The following is a 23,594-nucleotide window of genomic DNA, read 5'->3' as shown; positions in this document are numbered from 1 at the left end:
TATATATGCAACCTCACACTATCTTTTTACTCATAATTAATCTCACAGGACTAGAAACTCCTCCACCTGATTACTTCTCCACTTAGGCCATCCTTCCAGCTATGTGTAATAATATTTTCAATACTTTTTAATATTTATGTTCATAGACACTGTCTTAAACATACTTTGATCTTGAGGTCAAAACCAGGTAGTAAAGGAGATATATAAATTAAATAGAAGTCAGTTCCTAGAAGCCAGTATGACAAGTAACCAGCAGTGAAATTACATAAATCATACTTGCACTGAATTTGTGTAGATAATTCATTTTTGCCTAATTTCAGAATATCTTCTGGGCAATAATACTGTTAAGAAAGAGTTCATTTAAAAATAATTAATTAATTTTTGTTTCTTAATCTTTATTTCCACAAGGTAGTAGGATCATAAACTGCCTCATTTTTCTTTTCTATTTCTCTCCTTAGGATGCTTCCATTGCACACAGATTCCACATCATGAGAGAAAAACACCCAGAAAAATTCAACAGTAGGTAAGGTAACAAATGATAAAATTATAATTGTGGTTTGTGTTGATTAATTATGTTATGAATAGGATCACTATATGGTATAAAGTATTTTACTTAAAAGGCTGGATAACATTGGGTGTGTGTGTAAGTCTTGGGACAAAAGTGTAAATGAATTTAATTTTTCCTCTTTGGTTTTAATGAGACTACAGTGAGGAATGCAATGGTCATCTCTAGTCCATTCTCCTGTGTGGAAAAGAAGAATTTTGAGTGTCCAAGGTGAAATGATAAGATATATGGGAAGTGTCTACATAGTTAAGGATATGAGGGGTGAACATCCTAAATCCCAAAGGAAAACATGGATCTGTGATTTGATAGTGCTGAGTTCCTGTGTATTTCAAAGGTGTCAGGTAGGGCCTGGCATCTTTGTACTGTCTGTCCAGTATAGGCCTCAACCAAAGGGAAAATAAACCAGAGAATTATCAATGCTAACAGAAACTAATTTTAAAGATTTATTCTTTGAAGAAAAGAGCATTACAACAGAATTAGTTTTGCTACTATAGTAATACACATTTTTCCCTTCCAAATGTAGATGTTGACTTTTTTGGATATTCAGGGACAATAGGGAAAGCTTTGGTTTTGTATCTTCCCATTTCTAGACAGAAATCCTACTATCTCCCCTCCATCCCCCAGAAAAATGGGACAGAAGTGAATCATCTTTGCTTCAGTTATACCTACTTCTACTGTGCTCATTTCACAACATTACAAAATCACAATCTGCCTTTCTATGCAGATACTTGATTTATATATTAATGTTCAAAGCCCAGGGCTCTGTAGCCCTGTATGTGGCAAGTTTAACAACCCTCAAAATCATAATTTGTGCCATTATGTTTTGCCTTTCCTCTTATAGTTGAGCCAGGTACAATTCTGGTTTAAAGAAAATGGAAGAAGTATACATATGAGTCTGTACATGTACACATCATATCTTTAGAAGAATTAACAAAAATCTTTTTACTCTGGGTTCCTCCTGGAAAAGGGAACTAAATGGTTGGGGTGGAGACTAAATTTTTACTGTATGTTTTTGTGTGTGTGAATTTTACGCCATTTGTATTATAAAATTTAGTGGAGAGCTCATTAAAGTTTCTTACCTGTAAGTTTTGTTTTATATAGAATAGACACTTTAATTTTACAAGATTTAATTTTATTTCATGAAATATATGAAAATAAATTGATCTAACAACGAGCTCATAATCACCTTATAGTAAATTTCAGCACATATTGATAGACCTTGAATGTCCTGGAAAAGAACATAACTGTTAATGCACATAAAACCATATTATAAAATCTAGACTGTGCTTGCTCAGGTGTCATCCCATGAAGCATTCCTGTGTTGATATTCATATTAACATATGAAGCAATATGAAGCATTTCAAGTAAAAAAATAATTGTTTGAGAATGAGGTATGCAGTGTCCCCCATCTAGGAGTTTCACAATTTTAAAAGCCCATTAAAGACTTTAAGGGGGGAAAAAAAGCTTTAATGGGGAAAAAAAAGTTTGATAATGTTTAAGGCATTTTTGTTCCAAACTTAGCAGAGAGAGAGAGAGAGAGAGAGGAACAGAAGAGATGGTGGTGAGGAAAGAAAGGAGAATTCAAAATATAGAGAAAGTATAGCAATGTATTCATGTGATAATCACATTGACATACTGTATATAAGAATGCCAGTATTTATGATCCTCTCTCAAGTGTCCGAGGTAATAAAACTTCTGTTATTCATATATATCTATGTAATTTTTTATTATTGATTGCAGTACTAATTTATGACATTCCTTGCTGCCCAATATGTGGTTAAATTCTATGTACAGCAGATTGTTTGTACACATCCCAAAGTACTTAAAAGGTGTAAAACTACATCCTTTTGAAGCTTATTTGTAAATTTGAGGGATGAATAAACCTTGTATAGTTTAAAGAGAATATTTCATTTGGAACAGTGCTAGTACAGAAAACATCTTTTAGATTGGCATACTTCACATGTTTCTCTTGTGAGTTCAGAGGATGCCGGGTGTATAATAGAAGCTCAATGTATTTTCTGTTTTTAGCTAACAGTTCTAAAATTGCATATATAACCAGGTCAATTAGGCATATACATTTCAGCCTGTACTTTTGCAGATTGTCTTCACTCAGAATTACAAGCATTTAGATAATACCCTAAACTATAATGCAACATATTCAGAATATGAAAATTTTCTAATACATTTTTATGAGGAATATTGTGCACAAACAATTTCATACTTAAAAGGGCAGATTTTCGGATATCAACTCTTTCATATTTTGAGGGATTTGCAAATGGATTTTTTTAAATACTCCTAATAATGGTGTTTCAGATCAGATCTCTTGTCACAATAAATCATATGCCATTAATATTATCCTCTAGCATGCTCACCTTGAAATTCATTTATATTTTAAAGAACCTGATGTTTCTAACATTATCTTAAGGAAATTAATTACCAAAATATATAGTTCTCTCTATGCTTCTTCTGACAGAAATTGAAAGAACTGGGAAAGATAATGATTTTTCCGGTGCTTAGGAGAGAGTGCTAGTTGAGAGGTTTATATCGTATTCTTTTCCAAATTTTTATGTTAATCTAAGTTAACTATTGAAAGGAAGTATGCTGTTTAACTTTCTAAACTTTGAGATATTCTTCAGACTGAAATCTTTCTCGTTATTTCAGACTCAAACAATCCTTAAACTATTTATGCTATTATTTAGAACCCTTTATTACATGATACCAGTATTTAAAACACTAACTTGTCTATTACTATTAACTATCACATTTGTGCTCTTGTAATTAACATATATTGCTGGTTCTCCTGGTCTACTGAGAGTAGAGCATTGTAAGTTCTTCCTTTAAAACAATGATATTAAACATTGTATATTGGCACACTGAAATATGCATCCATTAAAATGATCATTATAAGAATTCTGAAAAAAAATCAAACTGCTTAACTCCATGAGTGAAATCTTGTAACACTGATAAGGACTTACAAGTAATATGCAAAATGGAACTAGTTATAGAAACAGTATTGGTGATGTTACAAAGAGTTATTAATATTGTAGTTATAGCTTGTTTTCAAAGAACTAATTCAAGTTTCTAATAAAAAATAAACCACACTTGATACAGTTTGCTAACAAACACTGATGGCCCACAATATTCCACAAAGATACTATTTCACAAAGTCCACAAGTAAGTGTTTATTTAATAAGTATCTGGTCTCAAACCTCCTGAATGAGACAAAGATCGTTTTCTTAGCCTTTTTTTCAGAGGAATATACTTCATTGCTGTTCTACTTTCTGCTTTTTATGAGGAAATCTACAACTAGAAAACTGAAATTGGTGTGTGAATTTAAGTAAAACAGTTTAACTCACCGTCTGTGTAGCAATATCAGATGTGTCGGAGGGCCTTACCCTTCACCTATGTGAAGGAAGAAAGAAAACAGACAAATTGGTATACCAGACTTATACTTCATCACTATATTAATAAAACCTAATATAAAAGAGAAACTAAGGTCTCCAAATTATGCAAGAAATTAAGGGCAGACATGAATTTAGAAAATTTGCCTTTGCCTTTAAAATCACATTCATTCTGTAGAGTGATTCTGTCTTCTTTTTTTTTCACCCCCCTTAACAGTAGACTTGGGGAGATCTTAGAGTGAGACTCTTTCTGGGACTTTAGTATCTACACATGGCATGGAACATAATGAGCTCTTTGTAGGTATTTGCTAAATGTATTTACTAAATTATTTATTAGTGAGTAGTATATTGGTCTTTTAAATACCTAAGTACTTTTATAGTTTCCAAAGCTGTAATAGAAAAAATAAAGTTGAAATATACCTAGATGGGTCTTCATTCTAAGTAAGTATTCTTTTAGGTACTAATAATATTGCCTTTTTAGTTTCTCACTATGGTATTCATGTACTTCATTTCCAAAGACCCCAGAAATACCAATAAACAAGTGAAAATCCTCCTGTTTAAATCTCTGAGCATTTTGAGTGTCTTGCTAATGAATAATACAAACTTTGTAGATTGTTTAGGACTTGTTATCTTCAACTTTATAGGTCAAAAATATGTAATCACCAGTCAATTATTAATATTTTTTGGTAATAGTAAACTGAAGACAGTATAAAAAAATCACTCCCTCTTTTTCTCTCTGTAGTAATTTTGTAAGTTGTGTATCATATGATATTAAGCCAAAGATAATAAAACAAATTTTGCATAAATGATAAGAAAAGATATTTTATGGGAGCAAATATTTTTATTGGTCAGAATAACTCATAAAATATCCTTATTGATCTTGACATGCCAATTTTATACCTGTATTTACCTTAAACTGTGTATATGTATATATGTTCTTAACTTAGAAATTGGATTTTTCCATATATTCTGTACTATATTATATGTGGTATATTATAATTTCCAAGTTAATAGAGAAATAAAACTTACAATTTTTTTTTAACTTTCCAGCTTGTTGTAGGGGCAAAGCAGACAGACAAGAATAATGAAATAAAATTGTTGATTATTATCTAGACAGAAAAGTTCCAGCTAAAATTTAAGAATAAAATGTGGGGTTAAGAATAAAATAATATTTCAGTAGTGATAGAAAAATTCTGTATCATAACCAGATATTTCTATTTATTATCTAAAGAGCAATGAGAAGTTGTTTTTCTGAATTCAGTAAAATAAATTTTTCAGACTTTAAGAGGAATGCTCAAATTATGTCATATCATGACATCTTCATATATATCAAATATTCCTCATATACTATAAATATTTTAAATGTGTGTTTAATAAAAGCAATTTAAAATTATCTTTCAATAAATTTTATGATATAATGTCTTAACATACATATCTTACTTATCTTTTTAAGTCAATTACAATATGGCAAATAAAACAAGATCTTCTGTTTTATCTCTGAATGTTTTTAGTACATATATTTATAGACTCTCATTTGTAGGAATACATCTTTTCTTACACTTTGAAATTATAAAATTTTACATAATAACTTTTATTGGTATTTTTAAAAATCTGTAGAATAATTTATTTTTAAATTAAAGACATATTCACTCTCCATTAAGAGCAATGTAAGTGAAGACAGAATGGAGTCTGCATTGTCTTTAAGGCATTTGACCTCACTTTTGCAACCATCAGTAAAGACAGCTTCATTATTGTATAGTGAAGCATTTTATTTATTTAACAATGTACATAATTCCACTTTATGTAAAGGGTACCATCTTTTATATACTAGGGAAATAGTACTACTGATATTAAAAATCAAACATTTTTATTAGTAGTATCCTGAATAAAATCTATATTTATTAGAAAAGTTAGTGTTGTACAGGGACCTTTTGGACAAAATTATATTCTTGTGAGAATTCTGTATCCTAAATCATTTTTTATGTTTTCATTTTCTGTATACCTAACCAGTTTTTGTCTTTTCAGAAAAATTTTTCATTCTCTTAGAATGACTACTCAATTATATCTTTTAGATAACATTCCTTGACATTTTTTGTGTCAGCATTATTACTAAATCAGTGTTTCTACATGACTAAACTATGATCTATATATAAGCCATTTAGTGCATAGATAAATAGGTGGATTGGTAATATACAGACTTACATAGATGTATGCATATATATCTGTGATGCATAGATTTATATATATGTGTACCTATATATTTTCAAATTATGTAAATTTTTCATAACTATATGTATTCTTATCATACATATATTTATCATATAAGGCTTTTAAAATAATTTACTAGTAGTTGTGCTATCCTCTTCATATATTTTCATTTGTATGTTGAAACACATTTAGATATTTCATCTGAGCAGGTAGCAATATGAATGGTTATATGAGTCAGAGTTGTGTGCATACTGATACAGGACATTCAATCCACCTGAATCTTCCTGCAGTATTTCCTGGTTTTGTTAAATCAGAATACTCACTTTTGTTTCCAGGCTGTTCAAAATCATGTGTGTAAGATAGTTCTTTGGAATGGAGTGAGAACTTGAGGATAAATAAGCAATCCAATGACTTTTCTTCCTTCCTTTTTTGCCTCTCTCTGATCTCTCCAAAGTTCTTATTTCTGCTTTCATTTTCTGTCTCTTTTTTTGCTTTACTCTTGCCACTACAGTGGAGTAACACAACTATCAGTGAAGATCCTGAAGTTTGGATAAAATAGTGCTCATCTGCTATTGATTTGGCTGATTATTTCTTTTGCAGACACGTATTAGAGGAGCTCTTTTTATACGATGGACATCTAGCTAGACACTGAATTTTCCTATCTGTGAGGCAAATGAGGAAAATGAATTTGGGGTTACATAGAAACCATAGTGATAGGTTGTGCAGAAAAATATAGACAGGAAGAAAAGGTTACATTGTATTAATACAGAGGAGAGGATATTTCCTGGGGCTCCCAAGTTGGTGACCATTTAGCTCTAAATGATGTATATTGAAGTAGGGGCCGCTATATGTTCTCTGATTTAGCTGAGGAAGGAACAACATTTATTTCTAGTTTCTGTTTGCCAGATACTTACATTTTATTAGTATCATTTTCATGCAAATATTCTAAAAATTTTCTTGTTTGATTTTGCCTTTCTTTTCCTGGGATTTGTGTTTTTGCTTTACATGTGTTTTGCATGTGTTTTAAGCAAAAGTTTCATATACACACGTTCACATACACACACACACACACACAAGCACATAGTCACTTCCTAGGATACCAAATTAAGAAAAGAGATTTGTGAACTAACAGTAGTTAATTCAGGGATGTCTACAAAATCACAACTGAATAATCCAAGATACAGTGAATTTTCCTGTAAGAAAGAGTACCAAACAGTAAGAAAGGAGTTTAGGGAAAATATTTCTACCCATTATTACAGATTCGATGCCTACATGGAAACTTTTGGGAAATATTTGTGAAATTAAAACATAAGATGACATTATATACACATACATATGTATATTTGTGTATAAATTTTATTTTTGGATTTACATGTGTATATAACTATACATATGTATGTATATAACTATACATATGTAAATTTCAATTAGTGTATAGTAAGTAAATGATCAATTTTTAGGCAAAAAGAAAAGATAAGCTTAACCAGCAGTTAAAGCTGATGTTTCTGGGAACCTTATCCCTAGTTTACAAAGTGCTTTTGTATTAAAAAACGCTAAAGATCCCATTTCCTTTGCATCCAGGCTCACTCTCTTTTCAGATTGGTCTGTGGAACTATAACAAGAACCAGTTGTGCTCTGGGGACTGAGGGGATCCACTGAACTAATGAGACAAGGGACAGCTGACTTTGGGGAATGAGCATTGACCGATGTCAATGACAGAAATTTTTCTTTGGACATTCATAGATATTTGGAATTGAATATCATTCAATTGTTCTGTTCTTTAGTATAGATACAGCTAGTTCCATATAAATTAGTTAATTTGATATTAAGTTTAAATATCTAATTTATAATATCCATATGCTTTAGAACTCAGTTACCAATAATATAATAAAAGTGTTTTTTTGGTTGTTATAGAATAAACTCTCTTGATTCTTGGTAGAAATAATCCCTGGGAACAATTTTGAGAACGCTTTTTATAGGACATATTAAGTATACAGTAAGTCTATCTTGAACTCTTTCCAAAGAGCTTAATCACCTCATTATAAGGTAATTTTACCTAGAATAATCCTCTAGCATGGCTAATTGGAACTAATTTGGTGTTCTCTATTGCCTTTTGTTCTACCTGAGCATTAGTTACTGATGTCTTTCTTTTGGGAATACATATTCTTATACAGATATGTTCAGCATTATTTTCTGACTGAGCATAATTAATCCTAATATATTAATCTCAAATGGCTAATTTACTTTAAAAGAAAGAATAAGAAGAGTTCCCTGATGTAAATTTTTTTGAAGAGAAAAATAATATTCTCACTTAGGCAACCTTTTGAAGTTTGTATATTCTGTTTTATATTTCTACATGACTGGTATTTTCACCAAGTAGAGAATCTTACGTAAGCATATATATATATATATATATATATATATATATATATATATATAAATATGTATATGTATGTGTGTATATATATATATATATACACACATACAAGTCTTAAAATATGAAGAATTTATTTCCTCAGTGGGTAAGATTTCTGGAGAGGATTAGAAAGTGTAAGTACAACATCTTGATTTATTATGATTTTTAATTGTAATTTCTCTGTATTTTCTCTTTTCTCATCTTTGCTTCTAGCAAGAAAAATACCAAAAACTCTTTATAGCTTTATTGTATTTTTTTAAAATTTTATTTTTAAAACAATTTTTTAAAAGATTTTTATTTATTTATTATCTGACAGAGAGAAAGACAGCAAGAGAGAGAACATAAGCAAGGGGAGTGGGAGAGAGAGAAGCAGGCTTCCTGCTGAGAAGTGAGCCCAATGAAGGGCTTGATCCAAGGACCCTGGGATCATGACCTGAGCCTAAGGCAGACACTTAACCACTGAGCCACCCAGGTGGCCCTAAGATTTTATTTGGCAACATTTATAAGGGGCCAAAAATATGCTGAGAATTGTCAAGGTATCCCTGTTTCATAACAAACTATTTGCCAACATATAACTAGGGTTCACTATTGTTTACCCATTAAGATTGTTCCTGTGTCGTCTATACCCTCACTAATGGCTTTTTAAGGCTTCCTCATTGTCTACCTGTCCCTTCTAGATTCTGTTCATCCTTCAGTTCTGAAGCAAATATTGTGGCAACATTTTACTTCCACAGATCAAAAATCTCTTCTGTTTTCTCTGGCTACATAACAAACTACTTGAAAGCTTGGCAATGTAAAATAGCGGTTTTATGTGTGTAACTTCCATGGGTCAGCAATTTGAATAGGGCAAAACAGGGATGATGTATCTCTTTCATCATCTCCAGGTCCTCAGTTGGGCAGACAGGATTGGAAGTGATTGAATTGGCTGGTGGCATGGTTACTCTCCAGTCTGGTTGCTGATGCTGGTTGTTGGTTGAGATTTACCTGGAGCATTGTGTTGGTCAGTGTCCTTTCCTTCCTCTGTCTTTTGTTCCATCCAAGCCATAACAGTTTAGATGATGCCCGTCCACACTGGGAAGAATCATCTACTTTGCTGAGTCCACCAATGTAATGCTAATCTCATCCAGAAACTTACAAACACACACACACACACACACACACACACACACACACACTATGTTTAATCTGGACACCCTGTGGTCAGTCAAATTATCACGTAATATTAACTATCAGAGCACCTGCAGTTGACTTCTTTATGTGGCCTGGGCTTTCTCAGTGTGATAGCTTAGTATGGCCATACCTGTGAATGGCAAGCTCAGGCCTCCACAAGTGAGTGTCTTAAGAGAACAGAAGGAAGTTATATGCCCCTTTTTCACTTAGCTTTGGAAGTCTTAGAGTTTCACGTTTACTGTACATTTACTGACATACTTTCATGATCACGAAACTTACCGGACTGTTTGGCATTGAATATTAATATTGCATATATTTCCTTACCCCATTCCTCTCCATCCTTACAGTACCCATTTCTAGCATCCCCCCATTCTTTTCAGGCCTTCTTGATTTACTCTTAGAAGTGACCCTAACTTCTATTTCAATAAGAAAAAAATTAAAAACACCCCATAGTAAGTGATGAACTTAACTCCCAATACCAGAGCAACAATGCATCTGCATCCACATTCATCCTTCCCTCAACCTTTGAACACGGCATGTAAGCCAGCTATCTCTTAGTCTAGGGCCAGTGCGCCTTGTGACCTATGTCCTCTCTGTCCCACAGCCACCTTTTGTTTCCCTCAAACTTGGAGCAGACTTTAACCCTCTCTCCTACATCTTTCCTGTCCAGCCACTCCCAAGTTCTTTTCTAACAGCTTCCAAACAAGCTATGCCTAGTTTCTCTTCATCGTTAACAAACAAACAAACAAAAAAGTCTCCTGATCTTGCTTTTCTTCAGCTTACCTCATGTCTTTTATCATCTTCACAACCAGACTCTGAATAAATTATCACTACTGTCCTGTTGTTCATTCATTCCATTTTGAAAACCATTCCAATCGGATTCTCTTTATGTGTAAGTGAAAACTGTTCTTACACACACACACACACACACACACACACACATACAGAGTTTTATATATATGTTTTATTGGCCTCTACAGAAATTGAATTTGAATTTGTCATTTACTCTCATCCTAAAACTTCTGCTTTGGGCCATAAAATACACTGTTTTAACTGCTTTGAATCAGCTTGAATTTATTTATGACTTCCTTCTGTCTAATCAATCCATAATTGTTCTGGGTCCTCAGAATTCTGAGATAACATTCTTCTTTAGTTTATCTTCTCTTCTCAAATCTCTTCAAATGTAAAGATTGATCTTTTTAAAATGCTTTCTTTTCTTGAACCAACTAATTGCTCAAATCCTTACTAGGTCCTGGACTTTCTGGTTCCTGGCCAGACTTTGGGCCTTCTCTCTGAATTTTGTCTTTGCCTTTTGTTATAGCCTTTTATGTCAGCGATTGCTCTTCAATAGACTGAAGATACCTGCTTCCATGCTGCTTCCTAAGGATAGTGCTCCCTTTTTCCTCCATCTAGATCAGTCTCCCAAACCACCCTGCACTTCCTTTTTGTAGAATTTGTAGAGGACTAATATTTTGAAATATTACTTGGTATATTGTTTTAAATTCCTTCATGTATTTTGCTTTAACTATCTGGCCCAAACTATGCTTTTCCCAAACTATGCTTTTCCCAAACTATGCTTTTAATGCATTTACCACTTCATGATTGGGTTAAGAAGAAAGAGATTACCGTTCCACAGTGATTGCATTTCAAGATACTTGAAATTCATGTCAGGGAGCAAAGTTTGAAAATAGTTTTGGAAATTTCATAATTCTGACTTATAAATATCAAAAGTAGAGGTCTGAAGGACTCAAAGTATGAGATGTGTGTTAAAATCATGATTCTGATATAGAGATCTTGAAGCGATTTGAAACAATAAGAAAGCTTTATTTAAAAATGTGTGTATTTTTTATGGCACTTCCAATGTTTTTGGCAATATATAGTTAACTAGTAAGTACTTAGGAAATTACTATTGAAACTTGTTATACACGGGAAATTATGATAGTGGAACTGGGCCAAGCAAATATTACAAAAAAAGGGAGATTTTACTAATTGCTATTTCTGATATTGTTTCTAACTGTTAGAATTTTTCATATTTATTTTTAAAAATCTAATTATGCTTTTGTCAGACTTTCAACTTTTCAGAATACTCGGCTTCATTTTTTTTAATGTAGGCTTCATTACAATACTAAGTAAGCCTAACAAATCTGTAGAATTATTAATGCAGAATAACGTTTATTTTGTTTACATAGACACATTACATGGCTTTTATTAAAGTTATTGGAATGAAGTCAGATGTTTGTTTTGTTTTAGCAAATTTTTTTGCAATTTGATGTTTAGTATTTTTAAACTATTTTTTTTCTTATTGTGGGAAAACATATATAACACATTTCACTTTATTTTTATGTGTACATTTCAGCGGCATTAAGTACATTCATATTGTTGTGCAACCGTTACCACTGTCCATCTCCAAACGTTTTTACCTTCTGAAACTGAAGCACTGTGGCTGTTCAACGGTAATTCCTGTCCTCGCTGTCTTCTCAGTGCCTGGCAACCACCTTTCTACTTTATGTATCTATGAATTTGACTCCTCTAGATACCTCCTACAAATGGATCTGTGCAGTATTTGTCCCTTTTTGGATTCTTTCCTTTAACATACCTTTAGTTCATTTTGTAGCACGTGTCTCCATTTCCTCTTGCCTTCCTCAGCTTAACTACTGTTCCATTGTATGTACATACTTCATTTTGTTTATCTGTTCATCTGCTGATAGACATTTGAGTTGTTTCTATCTTTTAGCTATTGTGAATAAAACTGCTAAGAATAGTGGTATACAAATGTTTGTCTAAGTCCTAATTTAATTTTAAAGGCATTTTAAAATCTTCGAAAGTCAAGTTTAAAAAAAGTTATAATTTACATTAGAATAATTTTACCCAGAATGGACATTAGATAGGGCTTAGGACATCTCGGTCTTCTACTAATTAAGTAATTGGGTGTTTTCTGGGTTTCATTCTCTTCCTTCTCTCTCTCCCTCTCTCTCACCCTTTTCCTCCCCATCTTTGGAGTACAATAGAAAGAGAAGTATTGTTCAATACTGACTTTTTTAAAAAAACCTATATGGGCCTCTTATTTTATTTTAGTATTCCCTTGACTTGCTATGTAATGTGCCTTTTAAAACTAGGTCACTCCTCTTCTCTGAAAACTTTTATAAGTGCTGAGAAAACTGAGTAAAAGTATTTAAGAAACTAAGTAATCTCCAAATAGGAGATGTACCCCATAACCAAAATGTAAATGTTTTATGGACAGACATAAAATATATACAATTTTCTTAGACAAATATTGACTCATGAGAAATTAATTACTTCTCATTTTATGGCCTAATGTTCCGGTATTCTATGAATACTCTTTTACCTATCATTTATTCAGTAAAGAATTAAAGATATGCACATTTCTTTTCATTTTAAAAGTAAAATGATTACTGCTAAGTTTTGGGAAAAACAAAACAAAACAACAAAGTTCACCACTTTAACACTGGCACCCATAAGGCCATTTTTTATTATTTTCCATTATTTTTAATGTGTAACTTGAGAAATATTTATTATACTATGAAAGTGCTTGGAAAATAAGTAAGGTTAATAATTAAATATTCTGCCTGCCCTTGAAAAGTCTGTTGTCCAGCAGGAGAGCCAAACCAAATATGTAATCACAATAAAAATGTGGTAAAGACTGTCACTGAGGTTAAGTGCAGAATTGAGTGCATTGTGCTGCCAGAGGGAAGTGTCTATTTCTGTCTGCAGTAAGGAAAGAAGACATCCCTCCAAAAGGTATTCTTGTACCCATACCACTTCTTACAGCATTGTCACCAGGTTCTTCCACCAGAAGTCACACATGTCACTTGTGCTTACATTATGTCTCACACTGTGAGGCACTCACCCTACAAGATAGGAGGAATTCAGGAAAATGCCATCTCTTTCTGGGGCGGGGGCCGGGGATGTCATGTGCCTACCTAATTCCTGGAGGTGTTAGTATTAGCAGAAAGAAAGGAAAACGAATAATAGGGGTCATTCAGCAGTCTCTGCAAAACTTTTCTATATTATAAAAATGATTTGGGCTTTTCATAGCCTTCAGGTTTCTTAATTCATTTTCTTGGCTTTAAGCAAGTCACATCTAAATTTCTAAGGCTCTCATCTTCTACTGGACCTGTTGAATAATGTAATAAAATCACTTCTAGGTACTATGAGAAAACCTTATGTCACAAAACCTGCTTGTAGTGTAAGCAGTCAGCCCCCCCCCCTTTTATATGCTTTTATTGGTTTAAATCTTTGCATGTACATGTATCTCTAAGCAGACCACATACCACTTGTGCCATCCTTGTAACTTGCTGATAACTTTATTATTCACTGTGATAGCATAATTTGTTTTATTTTTATACATAGCTGTATTCAATTATTTACACAAAGTTTTTTTGCATATTTTCACCTTACTGTCATTAATATTTTTCTTCATTCATTCTGTTTTAATTTCTAAGGCATGTTTGAAGTAAGAGGGTCATTTGGAACTTTGATGATCACATCTAAGATCCAGAAACATTTGTGCAATGTGATTCATGTCATCTCTGAATTTATGAATATGAAATCTGTGTTCACACTCAATTACTTTAATTTTATTTATTTATTTCTTTTACATTTCATATTAGATGCTTTATCCTGTTTTGTATTCACCCAGTGATCTAAGCAAATTCAAATTTATTTAAACTAACAAATGGTGATGTGACATAAAGGAAAGAATGCACAATCTTATAAAAGCTTCCTATTTCTATCTGTTAATTTAGCCATTTTTTATTAAAATTTGTTTTAAAAAGAAAAAAAGGCCTGGATTACTCTGAAAACTTAAAATCGTGCCACAGTACTTAGTACCCATCTTATTTTTATTGTGAATTCTTGTAGCCTTGTACATAGAATTATAGATCTAATAGTTGTCTTTTGTTATATCAGTGTATTATAACAAAAGTCATCATTAATTCTTCTCAAAGGCTGGACTGTGTTCTAGATAGTGCACCAAACGGTTCTGCTGGGTTATTTTATTTAATCAACATACAACCCTAGGAGACGGTTACTATTATTATCCCTTTTTACCTATTAGAAAACAGAAGTATAAGTAACTTGCCCTTACCTAACCAAAAATGGTCCAGATAAATAGTTAATGCATATCTCCCAACTAGAAAAGGTTTTTATTGCTCAGGGTAAAAGGTAAGTTTGATACCATTCCAGTCTCTGAGTTAGTATGGGGAAAGATGCATGCAAACACGCACATAAAGTATTGTGGGATGAATGCAGTACTCAGAGAATCACACCTAAAGAGATACACAGGAGAAAATAATGCTCATATAGTGATGGGGTGGTGATCCTAGGAAGGCTTTATAGAAGACATGATACCTGGATGTCTTTCTAAAAGTTAAGTAGTAATCTACAAATAACTGGGGTCAATAGAAGGAATATCATGTATTAAAGTGGCATAAAACACATCAATATGTGGCAACAAGGAGGGAAGGAAGAAAGTAGTTAGGTAGGGAAGGAGGGAGGGAGGGAAGGACAGAAAGAAAGAAGGAAGGAAGTGAGGAAAGAAAGTCAATCTGAAATGTGAGAAATGGAGGAGTGAAGGGCATTCGTTGATCATATTCATCAAAAAGATCTTGGGTCGTCCTATGGGAAACGTTCTTTATACTTGATGTAATATGAAATAATTGCAAGTCTTTAAACAAGAACATAAGATGAAAGAAATCTACTTTTAGAAAAGTGGTTACTGTTCCCCAGCTTAGTAATTGGTACTGTATGAATGTGGATGTGAAGGAAGGCAGAATGGTAACAATACTAATTAAGAGGTGACTATAGGAAGGAGAGATGGTGGTCGGAGGAAGATTATGAATTGGGTTCTGTATCTGTTGAATGGGCAGTATCTGTGGTATATCCAGGTCAGTTACATAGACAGGAGATCAATGTACTAGCCCAGGATTTGGTAAGTTGTCTGGGATGGAGATGAAGAGCTAGTATAATAAAGAAGCCATTTTTGCTCCATCATCTGTAAACTGGAGCATCGAAAAAATCCAGAGTAGTGATAAGTGGATTGTTTGACTGAATTTGAAGTATACTTTTTTATAATAAATACTACTTATGATTTTGAAGACTGTGACTTAATATCCATGGTGAATTATATTTTCATATATTATAAAATATAATTACATATAATTAAAGTATTATAATTATATAGATATTGTTAACTACTGGTTTAATCCAAAACACCCATTTAGCATTTATTTAAATCATTTGTTTATTTAGACTATCAAAAGTATTTGTTTATTTATGCATAGTATGTTACTAAATTGTTCCTTTAATTTTTGGTGCAAGCAGTTTAAGAATCTAACTTCATTGTGATCCTCACAGAAAATTCATGTTGTCACAATACTTATAACTCAGGTCAAAGTCACATTCGTACGTAAAGTTTCCATACATTCTGAATTCCCGAAAGTAAGAAGTTTTAGGGCGTCCTTTTTATAAGCAATGCTTAGAAAGACTTTCTGATTTAATGAAGTTGAATAATCCAGCCAGCAGAGGGCGCCGGCGCACATGCACTTCGTCTTTGCAGTCATCCTTGTGATCCAGAAAACACTGGAGAGTCCTTTTTAATAAGCACACTGGCAAAGCAGTTGTTTTTGTTGAACGTTGTGTTAATGTCAGAACTTAGATATTTATACCAGTGGTCCTTCTCATGTGAAAGTTTGCGTGTCTTTTAGCAAAGTGTACTTTGAATTGTATTTGAATGCCAGCCAGCACACTTGAGAGTCTGAAATAAAATGCCAAAATCTGAGCAGTCTGTGGTGGGAGGTCGAAGGTCATCTGTTACCTGAGTCTTGCTGACTAATTAAGGAGCTTTCTATCATATTTGACGAACAAGAGCAGTTTTAATCTGTTGTGGAAGAGACTTTACTTCAGTGAAACTAAAAGTCAAAGTGTTGAACTCCTTTGTAATTGTAGCATTACTAATTAAATAAATGCCAGAATGTCTGAAACAGTTTTCTAATTGGAACTGAGGGCAATCTAAGAAAAAATTCTTATTAAAAAAAAATCTTAGATAATTTAGGAACAATAGCATTGCTTAGGTTATTTAAAGGATTTTTTTCCTACATAGATATCTGGTTTAGAAGTATTAAATAATTCTTAAAAAATATTGTATAAATATCTCAAAAATGCAAGTAATACTATACTTCCTTTAAAAGCATTTTAACAAATCTCATATTTTACATACATTTATGATTATAATTTTTCTTGTATTTCCAATTTAGATGAAAGCAGATAAAGTTTTATATACATATATATATATATTTTTTTAAACACATAGTGGCTTTTCAATGTGAAGAAATTATTGGCCACTGTGTATTTTAGGTAATCACTTAATATTGACTTGTTTTTAATGATGCACACCCTGTTACATACCTCTTTACTAGAACATCATGATTTCTTGTTATTATAACACACAGCATGCTTTTAAATTTACATACAATTAAATATATGATGTATCTGTGTAATGCCAGAAATATGTTTACTTTTAAAAGCTGATATGAAACATATTTGTTTTTATGTTTTAAGGAGAAGTTAATGCTGTCAATACAGTGAAAGTGTAGTAAACTGTGGGAAGTTAATTTTAATGTTTAATAGTGTGTGTGTGTGGGGGGGGGTCCCTTCTCTTGTCTTCTCGATGAAGCTTATAACAATTTTATTTGCCAAGATGATGATTATTTAATAAAGTGACAAACTGTCCCACTGATAGGATACATTAATTTGCCTCTAAAGCTGTTCCTTGTCCTCCATAAAAAGGTGATAATTAGGTTTTCAGATTATAATAAAATAATCATGTCACTTATGTAGATGCTTGTTAAAATATATTTTATCTTCTATATAAACTTGAAACAATTAAAAGCTGTAAAATATTTTTCTGTGTGAACTTCTAGGTGAACACAGCTAATAAACTAAGTTAATTTTAAGCTAGCTTGACTGAAAATTTAACAGTTTGAAAAATAAGTGATTATGTTTTCCAGTAAAACAGTGGTATTAGTAGGCTGTGCTAGAACATCTGCTTAATAAAATAGCACTCATTCATATACTGATTTAATTTCTTCTCTTGTCCATACAAAGTGTGCAATTTAATCTTTGGAAAGTCACATAGAATCATTTTGTGCATGTGTATTAACATCCTCAATTTCTAATGTTTTGGAAAGCTTAAATTATTGTTAGATACTGCACATGATTACATTTCAATTTTTAGCCTTATATTACACAACATTAACTGGATCCCACATCTGAATGCCTTAAAAAGTACTCTATGGTGTTTGAATTTCCAACAGTGAAAACACTGTTTATAAAAACAAACCACTAAGTGATTTTTTAAAAAGAAAGACTCTTTCATTGCCTTGGGGTTGATGGTAACACATTGTCTTAAAGTTATAAAGCCCAATCTTCTCTAGCTTTAAATAACCAAAGGTAATTTCCTCTTCTTAAAGTTTGCAGAGAATTAAAAAACTTCCCCAAATCTATTTCCTGACCAAGTTGGAGAATGTTCAGTGCACATTCATTTAAAATATCTTTAAATGCTCTGACTCAATTACTTTTAATAGACTGGAGAATGTTTGGTGTAGCTTTGAGTGCACAGCATGAATGGTTGATTTTAGTTAGAAAACATACAGAATTAGTTCCTGTGCACAGGTAATCTCTAGAGAAATAGAAGTAACCAAGAAATCTTATATGTATATCTTGTATATATACTGAATCTCGTATATGTACTGAAAATGTCATATACTTGCTTTGCACATGTTGTGTACAGAATTATGACATAAATGAAGTTATGGTAAGATATTGGCAAGATAAAAAAGGGATTTTTGTTGATAATGTGCAAAAAAGCCACATCTGTTTTTATTCATCCTGCACTTATTTCTTTGAAGAAGCTTTTATACAGCTGTGAAAACCTAGGGAGTTTTGTACAAAACAATTTGACAAATGTTCATGATTCCACACCAATGAAATGCATTTTAATTTCATTCAGAATGTTCCAAGCTCTCTAGGACATAAACAGTAATAAAACTCATATTGAAGCTATTTCTGTGATTTTTTTAACTTCACTGTTCAAATGATACAAGCAACTTTTTCTGGTCCTCATTAACAAATGTAGAGAATTCTAAGCAGAGTTTACACAAGAAAAAGTACACTGATGAGTTGGAAGTTTGGACCTGATATTGAGTTCCATAAATAACCATGAAACACGATATGATGTCATACAAAGTATACCAGTTTCCAGTTCTATTTATGTCTGAGTTCCGATTCTGCTTCTTACCGGCTCTAAAACCTTGGGTAAATTATTTAGAATTTATGATCCTCCATTTCATTGCCTGTAACAACAGAATAGTTATTAGTAATTACTAGTTCTCAGGGTTGTTATAAGATTAAGTTAAATTTAATAATGCACATAATGTAGGTAATATAATACCATTTCCTTTCATTTTTATCTTTATCAGAATTTGCTATCAAAACTATAGTGTGACTCATGTTCATGAGGAACACTGATGTCATGATGCGGGGGTTCAGTAATTCTGTGGAATTTAGGAAGGCAGGTCGGAAATATTAAAGGATTTGTAGAAAGTGGGAAATGGAGTTCGAAATTTTTGAAAAATCTATTTAGGAGGTAATATGTGACTGATAATAATCACATGGTTTTTCTATGTAATGCAAAAATTGTGTTAATAGTAAAAAGATCACAGGATTTGAGTTAAGAAGCCATCTTAAAATTGTTGGTTATGGAAATTATCTCTTTTGTAAACTGGAATAACTTTAGTTAGGTAACTCACAGGGTTATTGTAGCTATTGAGTGTGATCATGTTTGTAAAAACACAGGGTATACGAGAATTGGCTCAAGACCACTTTCCAGTTGAAATCATAGTCTAGAAGAAAATGCAGGTTTGATAGAGACACACAGATACTGTTGTAGAATTAAGTGAGTTTTTTAAATCATATTTCCCTCCCAAAAGACAGAAGAAAAATATAAATACTTCTCAGAGATAAGGGATTGGAAAACTATGGCACACACACCAATTCCAGTCCAATGCATGCTTTGTACAGTCTGTCAGTCAGTCAATCAATAGAGTTTTGCTGGAACACAGCCAAGCTCAATGGCTTTCCTGCTGTCTGTGCCTGTCTTTTAACCACAAGGGTAGAGTTGAGTTGTGACAGAGACCATATGATCCACATAGCCTAAGATCCTTGCTATCTGGCTTTTTACATAAAAAGTTGACCCCTGCTACAGATGGAAATCTGTAACTGTGAGAGAAAGTATTTAGAAGAGTGTGGATAATTTCTAGAGCATATGAAAGGAGTGGAAACCTCATGTTCTATAATAGAGGGACATATACAATAGATATAATTGAGAAATACAGCGGATGAGGAATTTTAGTAGAAATCTAATCTCAAGTAGTATGAGATTGTTGAGCAATGTGGATAAATAGATTCTCTGCAAAATGTAATGCATTCTAGTTCAGATTCATAGTGTGCTGTACAAAATAGTGAACCAGGACAATACGTTAAATAGAAACTTGAGTGGACAGTCTTGTATATGTGTCAGCTTTTCTTACTTGTTTTTTAGGAAAGGCAGTACATACCAGAACCATGTAATTTGATCTTCAGAAGGGCTGCAGTGATGATGAGGACACACTCTGGGACTTGGTAGTTTAAATCCAAATCCAAATACTTGACTTAACAACCTGGTGGCCCTGAGCCAGTGGCTTACCCCTCTCTGTGCCTCAGTTTCCTTCTATGTAAAAAGGTATAGCCATAATTTCTACCCCAAAGTGTGTAAAGGGATATATGAGTTAATCCATGTAAATCTCAACAGTTTGTGGCCTGTGGTAATCAAATTATGTGTAAGTCTTTGCTAATTTCCATTTCCATGAGCATCCATAACTTTTATTAGCCGTTTCATTTATATATTGTTTGATCTTTAGCATATAGTGTGAATTCAGTCAGTCTCATTTGATTCATTTTTGTCTTTACAGGATTCTGATTTAAATTTACTTTCTAATAGGTTTTTCTGTTTGGACAAATGGAATCTTATCTTTAAATCAAGAAATTATATTATAAAATGACTTGTAAATAATAGTTAACAAATATTAGTTGCTATATAAATATTTCTTTGGGGCCTTAATAAATAAAGTGAAGCCTAAATTCTTTAATACTAGGAGGCAAAATTTACAGTTTTAGGGTCATAGGTTTTTCCTTACTTTCAAATATATAGTTGAATTGATTGGGATTCATATGAGGAAAACAGTGATTAACAGATTCTAGATAATCACCTGGTTGTTTTTATATTTTAAGGTTTTTTTACCCTTATTCAAATGAGAAAGTATGTATATATACTGATTTGCAGGTTTAAATTTTGCTTTTATGTGCATTATTTTATGTGATCTTGAGATGTGTAAGCACAGAAATGTACGCCATGCATGCTCTTTTCTATTTGGCAGGAAATATTGCAAGCATATTGATGATGATAATTAATATTTTCTAAACAGTCAAAAAACAGGTGTACCTTTCCAAATAAATCCACATAAATTTCAAAACAAACTTGCTGAATGACTTCAAAAAGAACTAAAAAAAAAAAAAAGTCAAATTGTCCTGAAAGGTTTCAGATTAGGCATATTGTTAGAAATAATTATCATATTAAGTTTTTAACAATAAGAATCATGCTTTATTCGTCTTTATTGCTTCATTGCTCACAAGTACCTAAATCACAGCAGCCATTCAGTATGCACTACATGATAGACATTTTAAACTTCTCCAGTTGTCTTTTTTTTTTCCTTAAACATTTTGTTTATTTATTTGACCCAGAGAGAGAGAGAGACAGTGAGAGATGGAAACACAAGCAGGGGAAGTGGGAGAGGGTTCTTTAAGCAGGCTTCCCGCTGAGAAGGGAGGTGTATGCTGAATGCCTGGCTTGATCCAGGACCCTGAGATCATGACCTGAGCCAAAGGCAGATGCTTAACGACTGAGCCACCCAGGCGCCCCATCTAGTTGTCTCTTAAGGGACATTTTATTTATTTATTTGAAAGAGAGAATGAGAGAGAGATGAGAAGAGGGAGGCTAAGAGGGAGAAGCAGACTCCCCGCCAAGCAGAGGGGAGCCCAATATGGGACTCGATTCTGGGACTTCAGGATCATGACCTGAGCCCAATGCAGTCACTTAAGCAACTGAGCCACTCAGGCACCCCTTAATGGACATTTTAATCATCTCTTTCATTTTGTATCTAAGTGTTTGTGGGATAGAGTTAATGGTAAGAATAGCTAAGTTAATTTCACATTATTACATAAAACTTACTAGCCTTGACAAGAAATAGATTAATACAAGCAGTAGAATATAATCAAAAGTCAAACTGTGCAAAAGAGTGCTTTAATTTCTCTGCTTGATCTTTTCTTGTTCTGAAGTCACCCCTGTCAACTGACCGAATAAATAATTGGTTTTGTCGTTTAAAATATTTGAGTCTTTCCTGATTTAAAACTGTTTCTCGTTATTTAACTACCAGTGTTTCTAGGTATCTTTCTCTACTCACTGGCTTTGCCTCACTCTCCTCCCAGAAAGCATTTCTGTACAAAGGGCACGTTACGTTTTCCCTTAACATGGAGGAAGACACTGTCCCTTCTCCATCTGCTGAACTGTAACAAAGGTTCCATGGTTACTGGGCATCTTCCACTGGTATCCTCTGATCAGGACACCTGCCTGATATTTTGGGCTTCTGGCTGACACTGGGTTCTGATGATGGTGGACCATGGAATTGTCTTGATTCTCAGTGTTCCACACTCACCACCTACTTGTCCTGACCCTGTATCATTCCTATTTTGAGTCCATGTTGTGAGAGGGCCTTGTAATTCTGGTGCTTTTTTCACCATAATAAGGTCTGTGGGACCCTGCAAGGGCTTTCTTCAGACCCACTTGACTGGGCATCTCCTTCAGCCGCTGTTATGTCCATGAAAGGACATGTAATTAAGAAAACAGCGTTGTTCTCAGTCACAGAGAGGGTCTGCCAGAGGTTATTCCTAGGAGTCTTTCATTGCCTTGCCCTATTTGGATATTTTCCTTTCCATCAGAAGAGTGAGAAGCCCAGTATGTCTAATACTGTGTCTTCCTATTTCCAGTATTTTGGCTCTTATCTTCCCACCCACCACCTCCACCCAGCAACAGCAGGGCTTTGCCCTTTCAGTTTGGCAGAAATCTCCCACTGTGCTTCCTTATTCTATAGCATCAGTATATTAATTCTTCTGTTCTCAGTTTTTTGGTACCTGTCTCTTGATCTGTAGATCCTTGCTGTGGAAATATAAAGAAAGGCTCTTTATTTTTCAGCAAGATGAGATATTTGCAAAAGTCAAAAATGCTTGTTTTCAGATTATTACCTGGTTAATGCCATCCCGATGAAGATATGCATGTTGTTGATGTAATTATTAGGGGTTTCACTGGCATTGGGATTCTGGTATTAAGTAGCATGGGAATACATAGATTTACTGTCTCAAAAATAAAAAGAAATTATTTCTGTCATATCTGTTTTACATAATGATAAAATGTGTTTTGTTGTATTTTATTTTTTTATTCCATGGATTAGTTTATCAAATGTATTATAAGATCAAGGGCGCCTGGTGGCTCAGTCAGTTAAGCATCTGCCTTCAGCTCAAGTCATGATCTCAGGGTCCTGGGATGGAGCCCTGCATTGAGCTCCTTGTGGGGAGTCTGCTTTTTTCTTTCCTCTGCTCCCCGTCCCCTACTCATTCTCTTTCTCCCTGTTTCAAATAAATAAAATCTTTTTAAAAAATCATGTGA

At 33.2% G+C, this 23,594-nt stretch overlaps 1 protein-coding gene across 5 annotated transcripts in view; it reads left to right on the top strand.

The window, feature by feature from the left end:
• The window catches only part of DGKB (diacylglycerol kinase beta), a 697,837-nt gene that overhangs the window by 396,091 nt on the left and 278,152 nt on the right, over window positions 1-23,594 (top strand). For all 5 annotated transcript variants that reach the window (XM_013051698.2, XM_004743409.3, XM_004743408.3 and 2 more), the window contains one exon: window positions 459-523. In XM_013051698.2, the coding sequence (XP_012907152.1) occupies window positions 459-523 (65 nt within the window). The remainder of the gene's footprint in view (window positions 1-458; window positions 524-23,594) is intronic.

This window comes from Mustela putorius, unplaced genomic scaffold (assembly GCF_011764305.1).
Source record: "Mustela putorius furo isolate JIRA1106 unplaced genomic scaffold, ASM1176430v1.1 tig00003845_pilon_pilon_pilon, whole genome shotgun sequence".
NCBI lineage: Eukaryota > Metazoa > Chordata > Mammalia > Carnivora > Mustelidae > Mustela > Mustela putorius.
Note: the sequence above shows the minus strand (reverse complement) of the source record. Positions and strands in the feature narration are given on the sequence as shown.